An 8,670-nucleotide genomic window follows, 5' to 3' on the forward strand; every position below is an offset into this window, starting at 1 on the left:
ATATATGTAAATGGAAGGTTTTACTATTCTGTTATTCTTTAATTGTTAAGTGCATTGGTTGTAGAATATGATATTGGAAGATGTTCTGAAAATAATTAGTTAGATGCACATTTTTTTCTCCATTATGATAAATCAGGATACCTAAACCTGAAGTCCACATTGTGACTCTTGTGCAGGAGTTAGAGATAGAGTTAGAGAAAGCCAGAGAAAGCCAGGGTGAGAAGATATTTCAATGGCAGTCATTTATTGAATTTGAAATAAATCAAACATATTTGGCACACATAGTTGAAAAGTGCATGTAACTTTAAACATTTTGCTCATCATATTAAAGCCAGAGAAAACAATTTAAAGAACCATTCTAAAATAATCCCAATAACTCTACACAGAATGATTGTGTGGTAACATTGTGTGGTAACAGAATGGTTGTTAGGTCACAGAAAACTATGAACAGTGATCTTACATTTCAGGATCAGGAGAATAACTTGTATACTATACTGAAAAGTTATACCTTAAAATAGCTTATTCTAAACAAAAAACAGAAGCAATCAAAACCATTTAGCCAAACATATAGGTTGGTCAAATTCCACATTAATCTCCAAAGAACTGTTTTGAACTTCCTAAACATTTCTCATGTGTTCATACCTTCATACCTATTTTCAGAACATCTACCTCATACCTTCATAAACAAAACAAATACTGTCATCAGGAATGTCTTCAGAATTATAATATGTTCGTAAATTAAGCAGAATATTGTACAGAATCCCAACTACAAAACTGTTTGTACATGTTATGTTTATCACACAATCATATAATGGCTGGAATACCCTGTTTGGGAATGGAACACGTAAAATAACACATTTTAAAACCATCAGTTCCAATGAAGCAACAAATATGACCTTACAAGACAGTATGAAGAACGACACAGAAAGATTTAGTCTAAACCACGGAATACATTTGAGTAAATAGAAGCTAGTGAGGCAATTCCACAATAACAGCACAAACCCTCATTCTGCTACCAAACTTTGCATCTTTTAAAATTTTGGCACGTCACTTTAAGAACAAATTCTTATTTACAATAACGGCCTAGGAACAGTGGGTTAACCGTCTTGTTCAGGGGCAGAACGACAGATTTTTTACCTTGTCAGCTCGGGGATTCGATTTAACAAACCTTTTGGTTACTGGCCCAACGTTCTAACCACGAGGCTACCTGCCGCCCCACTGTTCACTGTTCTGTTCTTCAAGTAAATGTCTTTATAAAAGCCATCCTTATGCATAGAGTTGTATGGTTGGTTTAACTTTGCAATCATTGCTTTCTGTTTGACGTGAAAAATCGGAGTCTCGGCCTCACTCTGTTATCGTGGAATTGCCCAGTGTGTGAAATAGTCTTATAAAGGTAGAAGGAACAGGCCTCGATTTAATTGCAATTCAAAAAGAGTTTCTCCATATAACACTAAAAGAGGGGCATGTGTCAAAGCACATACAGGAGAAAACATTGAAATCAAGACAAACGGAGTTTTTCTCAGAAGGTTCAAAACATGTTACTTTCCTTATCTTCTTAACTAAAATGTGCCTGATCGGTAATCTCAATAATTATTTATAATAATTAATAACAATTAGATTTGTTAATTGGACAACAAGTGTCAGTAACTCTTCACTATAAGGTGTAAGAAACCATCTGGTCAAGATTAGTTAGTTAGTTTCAGTTCTTTGTTTTGAATATGAGCGTAACATTTGGTGAGTAATTCAGGATAATATATATGTGTTTTAAATGGGGAAGTCCACTGTATGATTTTGTAACAGAAGACTGAGATGAAGGGACAGTATTTTCTTCTCTGATTCCCATCAGCACCTTGTTAAACTCACTAACATATCAGCAATATTTCCTATTCAAGTTTCAAATGATCAATGCAGGATCAAGTAACTATTTACCTCTATTTCAGCAGATAAAACATTGCATTTCCCTTCCAAAATGTACAAAGTTAAAACTTTACATTGGGAAAAGTTGAACACAACAAAAAGAAAGACATGTACATGTTGTAAGCCACTTCAAACAGCATCACATACCACCATGGCTGAGAGATAAGATTCTACAACCAAAATGTTGTTGATCCTGATTGTTACGTGCACAGACAGTCTTCTGAACTAGACACCAGGGCTGTATTCATTAGGGCACGCCATTTCAAAACATTTTGCAACATAAAACGGGTGTTTCTTATTGGACCAGTTATGATAGTACCCCTCTGCTTCTTCTGGTTTTCTTCCGTTTCGTACCTAATCAATAGGAACCTGAAGTGAACAAAACAAACTGTAGTTTGAATGTAAATATGACCATCCACCCCTCAGCCAAGGTGAACTAGGGTCATAACAGTGGTGTATCCATGCTGCAGACTGTCCGTATCCGTGTCACACAGAGTATAGTCCTCCTTCACAATACGATCACACCCAATCTCCCCGTTACCAAAGAAGCCAAACAGTGGGATGTTGGGGAACACCTTGCGGAAGGTGTCTGCCTCCACGTTACGTTGGTTGTTGTAATAGTTGTGTCCGCGGCCCACGCAGGCAAACATGAAGCCCAGGGTGTTCCTCTCTGGGAGGTTGGCGGCTTTCAGTCTCCGTATGGTGGCCTCGGCTGCCTTGGGGCTGCTCACGTCCTGCTCCAGGAGAACACTGGCCCCCTGGATCCTTGGACCGCTCAGAGCCAGACCCACCACGCCGTACGACCCCCGGCCACAGCTACGGAGAAAGACCGACCACTGTCACATAACTATATAGTAATACTATAAGCTAAACCCAAACCCCGGGACGACTCAGGGCCAGACCTACACCACCGCACCAGCCCCAGCAACAGTTACAGAGAACGATCGCGGGACAGACAAAAACAAAGTCACAGCTGCATAGTAAGAGTAGGGATTCCCAAACTTTTCATGTCAGGGCCCTCTGAATATGATGAGGCTCCAGCTGAGGACCCCCACTACCTTAAAACATATGTTGTTTTGCCACTTGGTAGATTACTAGGAAGTCGCAATAAATAAGACCCCAGACCCATGTTTGAGAACTCCTGACCCTTCTCAGCATTGAAAAGAACAGTACATGTTACAGATCACTCAGGTACTCACCACTCTCTTTCAGGGGAGAAGACATTCTCCACATGGCCCCCAGCGATGAGAGCCTTGCTGCGTGCCAAAGGCTCCAGGACCTGGTTAAGGAAGCGGGCTGCTCCGGGTTTGTAGGCTTCATAGCCAAACAGCAGCACCACACGCAGATCAGGGTTATTCACCAGCCCTGAGGGGACAGGACGACAACAGAGAGGAGTCAGAGATGGAATCATATTATGGTGGAGGATTGGCTAAAGCCAAGGATGTGTTTAGCATACTGTAGAAATGTTTGTTGCCATCTCTTTTCTGTAAATATTGGTATTTATCACACACTCATATACTAATCCTAGTATCAACTTCACACTGCAGGGTTTGTATTGGGCTAGAACAAGACCGGCACTGACCAGCTTAATGGTTGATTGTGGTACCCCTATGTGGGAGAGCGGAGAAAGGTATATTTCTGAACTGGTCATTGTCATGATGCTGGCCTGGGGGTAGGTTTATGACAGTCATAAATACCTTTCCCCCCTTTTCCTCTCTCTACCCTACTGATGTGACTATTGAACATCCCTTGGTTAGAATAGAAATTCTGGGAACATCAGCAGTTGGGAGGAAATTAACCATATTTTGGTTATCCAACCAGTTGAACATATGCGTTGGTACTTTATGAATATGATGTCAGTTCGGTTGTCATTTGAGACATTCTCATCAATGATAGGATGACATAAACGGTACAGTGGAAAGACTACACATTATAGTTATCAGGTTCACATGGAATTGTTGTGCAATTTAAACGTTTGAATATAAAATTATTTGTGAGGGGATGAAATGTGATTTTAGCTTCTAAAATGTGAGAATTGGGTTTTCATGAGTGAATTAGGCCCGACTCAGTGGCCCGCCCACGTGAAGAGACATTGGTTATAAACTATGAAACACGCCCTCCTCTCCCTTCCTATATAAAGCCTTGACGACAATATAACTTCCTGTTCCGGGTACATTAGGATGACGATCCGATGTCAGAAGGGTTCAGATAACTACAGAACGAAGCCAACCTCAGCGTGAGCTTTGGTTGCGAATGGTATGAACTTTGAACTCTTATTCGCTACAGAAGTGATACCTCCTATCCGTTGAGTTAGCAACAGCAGCTGCAAACGAAATAACAGACAGGAAAGAACAGACAGAGTATCTCGTCTACCACAAAACGACGTTACTACAACCTATCCAATTTACCACCAGAGACATTCATCCGAGGACAGGAAGATCTCTGTTGGCCAACACGACCAGCATCTACGACCAACATACCGAAGCACAGCTCAGAGTAAATATTTATTGCATTTCCCTTTTCCAAATGGGCGGTAATTTAGAATGCATAAGATTCGGTATTTACGATAGAGTAGCTGTCTACGGCCCGATAGAGACATTGCTTCTCCCTTTGTTCTTCAGTCTTCCCGCTCTTTCACTCAAACCCAACCCACTTTTCTTTGTGTAACCAGCTGTCATATCTGTTCCGTACGCTAGGGACGTTTTCCTTTATTACATCATTTGTAATCAATGTATGATTAATTCTGTGCATATGTAATTCTGTGTGATTAGTTATGTATTTAGTAAATAAATAATTAAACCCAATTTTGTATTGCTGATTAGACTTGTTAGCCAGGGTTCGTGAAGATAACCAAGAATTTACAACTTTCAGATGAGACTGAAATAAGGTGACAATTAATATTTACTGCTATTGATGTAAAATATTACTACGTCTTTAAGAGTTTATTCGGAAGATAACTGCTCTACAAATATTATTTTGTGGTGCCTCGACTTTCTAGTAAATTACATTTACATGATTAGCTCAATCAGGTAATATTAATTACAACGAAAGGATTTTATAGAATAGCATGTCATATCACTTAATCCGGCACACTCAAAGACACGACATCATCATAACTTCAACTCCCAGTCGGTCTCACCAACCTGCTTCCTCCAGGTGTGACTCTGAGATGGTGCGTTTGCAGAAGTGAAAGGGGCGGATGTCCACTCCCTCCATCCTAGGGAACATGATAGCATAGCCAGCTTCTCCTTCTTGGAATTCCTTCGGTGGACCCGAGTGGGAGCCACTGGGAGTTACTGTGGGGGAAGATGAAGAGAGACTCAGCAGCAACTCTTGGGAGGACATTGGAAGTTTGCTTTAAAAAAAAAATCGACATTTTGGCAAATGCCTTCTTCAGGGTTACTGTGGGAAAAGGCAAAAGGACAAATCATACTGTCAACCAATGTCCTTTTCCTTATATTGGTAAATGAATGATGTATATTTTAAGTAGTTAGCTAGCTAACAGTAATTGCATTTTAACATATTGCATGGTGTTCCACGTCCCTGGTTCTCTAAGCACTCAATCTATGTGACATAACACTATTTAACACATAACAAATCAATACTACCAAGCTAGATTTTCAGTTCGCGAGCAAAGACACTATCTGCATACTTGGTTGATGGAGTGTCACTTCTCTCCAGCTTAGTGATTATATAGAGGAATACAGAGCACAGATCCTGTTGTCAGTCCTGGAATACTAGGTTATCTATCGACATATCTAGTCGCCATGCTTCTCTTCCCAACTCTAAAGCAGAGCAACCTATGTTAATAAGGCAGGGGAGATTAATGTGGACCATCCCCTGTTGACAGGTGACCCATTCCTCTGTGATACGCTTAAGTGAGCTGGTTAACATTTAAAAACTGGTAGATGAAAATGCACAACACGCATCAAAGAGGAAAGGACCTGAATGTCATGCACCGGCAGCAGCCTGTGTCATGAATTATGGCACAAGAGCTAGCTATGAGTGGTTAGTGTTGTAAGAATTATGTGTTATAACATATTATAACACATGGAATAGCTACCACACGGTGTTCTGGTCATTAGGAATGGAAATATGAAAATACTGTAGTTCTTACAAACAACACCAGGCGTGGTGATGGCCATGATGTCACATCCATTGGGGAACAGCCTGTTCAGTTCCTCCACTGAGTCTGGACTGTGGTGGGTCTTGCGTGCTGCAAGAGGGGATACAGGTTAGAACATGCCTTACAATTAGATTGTTACTGACTGCGACTCTAATATAAGCAGCAGGTTTCACAACTTAGCCTTCAACTTTTAATAACTTACAACGTGTTTAGTAAAAACTAAATGGAAGTTAGCTAGTAGATAAGAGGCCACAGTACTTTTTACTTCTCGGCCCAGCATTATTAGTGTGCTTTACTACAGAGTAGTATAAATGTACATGTTACGTCTTACCCTTTTTCTGCTTGTAGGAAGAGTCTTGTCCACTGAAGGTCTCGCTGTCCACCATAACCAAGACTGTTTTGGGCAGCAGGTATACATTCTGCAAACATTAAGAGAGAGGTGTTTCTACAGTTTTCAATCATGTCAGACTCCACATAGTCTTCCACTGTAGGAGCCAGGCTATAACTTTACTGTGTTCTACTAGCCTACTTGTAGGACTGTTGCAACAGCATACAGATAGATATGCATAATGTCGAACAAGCATGCCTCTGGCTAATCTCAGTTAACCCAGAACTAAAGTCTTGCGTAATTGGTCAGATACTCGATTAAGTTCTGGGTCTGTACATGTTAAGAGATGAGATGCTAGAATGAGGAGTGGAACCGGATTGAGGAGATCCACTCTTTGCATGTTATGGGTAAATGTATGGGCCAGATGTCCCCTCCCATTCCAAAATGAGAAAATATGGTAAAACCTGCGAAATCTTGATTTGTCCAAATATAAAACCAGTGACGAAAAACTGGAACTACTTCTGCTCGTTATCAATCAGCACTCATAGTATAAAGACAGATCTACAGTACCATTTATGTTTGTCGTCTGTTCACGAGATACTACTCTCTGGCATGCAATCATGTCAGCTCTATTCATGACACTTCTATCAACAATTCATGAACGTTCTCCCGAAAGAGACCCTGTTGTAATTTCTTGTGTATTTTCAGTAGTCAAACTGACCTCCACTTCTTCAGCCAGGCTGTGGTAGAGAGCATGGCCGTCATAGTTGGACGGTCCAGAGGCAGACACCCACGTCAACTTCTGCTGGACCCTCAGTACTCTCCGTGCACAGTTCATCCACAGTCTGCAAACACTGCACAATAAGGAAGACAGTCGTCGTTAGCTCTCACTCATCCTGGCATGACAAGGAAGTTGTTTAAAAAACATACCTACGACCAGTCTAAGGATAACTAGCTAACGTTAACTAGAATCCAAGCATTTCTTAGCTAGCTAATTTAGCTGTCAAACACTAATCTGTAATACAAGATTATTACTAAAATACTGTTGTACTACCTGTTAGCTAGCTAACGTATGCTAGTTTCACATGGCTGCACGCCTTTTTTGCAAGCAAAACGTATACAGCTAACAGATACATTTAGTGTAGATTTCTAGTTAGCTACATATATTCAGTTTCAGTCCTGTTTAGAACTTGAAACGTGCATTGCCATTGTTGATAAAAACACTGCTCGCTAACGTTAGCTAGCTAGCTGACTGTGGCTAATCGGTCAGTGTTATCCGGAATCCTTGGCTACCTAAAGTTAGCTAGCTAGTCACTTACCAAGCAATTTGGAGCAGGGATTTGGTTGGTACAAACGTCAAAATTCTCTCCACTACTTCTGCCACATTACTGAGAATGTATTCTGCCGTGCATTCATCTGAAACGCCAGAAAAGTCTGTATTTCCATCCATATTACCGTCGCAAGATCTTGGCAGCTAGCTACGGATTTGTGTTTTGACCTTTCACTAATGCAAATTGCATAGCTAAATATCGAAAGCAGTTTTCGGGAGAAAGTACACAATTACTGCCACCTAGTGGCGAGTACACTTTATCTGCCTCGTATGTATAAATCAAATCGAACGTTATTTGTCCATGCGCCGAATACAACAAGTGTAGACCTTACAGTAAAATGCTTACGTACAAGCCCTTAAACTACAGTGCAAATAGTCTGGGTAGCCATTTGATTAGATGTTCAGGAGTCGTATGGCTTGGGGGTAGAAGCTGTTTAGAAGCCTCTTGGACCTAGACTTGGCCCTCCGACTAGTGTGGCTGGAGTCTTTGACAATTTGTAGGGCCTTCCTCTGACACAACCTGGTATAGATGTCCTGGATGACAGGGAGCTTGGCCCCGGTGATGTACTGGGTCATACGCACTTCCCTCTGTAGTGCCTTGCGGTTGGAGGCCGAGCAGTTGCCATACCAGGCAGTGATGCAACCCGTCAGGATGCTCTCGATGGTGCAGCTGTAAAACCTTTTAAGGATCTGAGGACCCATGCCAAATCTTTTCAGTCTCCTGAGGGGGAATAGGTTTTGTCGTGACTGTCTTGGTGTGCTTGGACCATGTTAGTTTGTTGGTGATGTGGACGGCAAAGAACTAGCTCTCAACCTGCTCTACTACAGCCCTGTCGATGAGAGTGGGGGCATACTCGGTCCTCCTTTTCCTGGAGTCCACAATCATCTTGATCACGTTAAGGGGGAGGTTGTTGTCCTTTCACCACATATATATATTTTGTGTCATATATTCATGGATTACATTTTCAG

General features: G+C 41.2%; 1 protein-coding gene across 1 annotated transcript; it reads right to left on the bottom strand.

The window, feature by feature from the left end:
- Positions 1–227: 227 nt before the first annotated feature.
- On the bottom strand, positions 228–7,898 carry LOC124033082 (F-box only protein 22-like). Its single transcript, XM_046345015.1, has 7 exons — positions 7,691–7,898; positions 7,093–7,225; positions 6,375–6,462; positions 6,035–6,133; positions 5,061–5,213; positions 3,117–3,282; positions 228–2,733 (listed from the first exon to the last, which is right to left on the bottom strand). The coding sequence occupies exons 1-7, from the start codon at positions 7,819–7,821 to the stop codon at positions 2,340–2,342; spliced, it is 1,164 nt and encodes a 387-aa protein (XP_046200971.1). The 5' UTR covers positions 7,822–7,898; the 3' UTR covers positions 228–2,339.
- Positions 7,899–8,670: the final 772 nt, after the last annotated feature.

This window comes from Oncorhynchus gorbuscha, linkage group LG04, assembly GCF_021184085.1.
Source record: "Oncorhynchus gorbuscha isolate QuinsamMale2020 ecotype Even-year linkage group LG04, OgorEven_v1.0, whole genome shotgun sequence".
In the NCBI taxonomy this organism is placed as follows: Eukaryota; Metazoa; Chordata; class Actinopteri; order Salmoniformes; family Salmonidae; genus Oncorhynchus; species Oncorhynchus gorbuscha.

What these genes read in the sequence shown, in the direction of transcription:
- LOC124033082 (XM_046345015.1), bottom strand. Translation starts at nt 7,821, where the DNA reads ATGGATGGAAATACAGACTTTTCTGGCGTTTCAGATGAATGCACGGCA. An exon ending in TTCCTACAAGCAGAAAAAGG is followed by an intron (nt 6,134 to 6,374) that starts GTAAGACGTAAC and finishes CCCCTCTTGCAG; the next exon opens with CACGCAAGACCCACCACAGT. An exon ending in TTCTCCCCTGAAAGAGAGTG is followed by an intron (nt 2,734 to 3,116) that starts GTGAGTACCTGA and finishes CTTTCTCCGTAG; the next exon opens with CTGTGGCCGGGGGTCGTACG.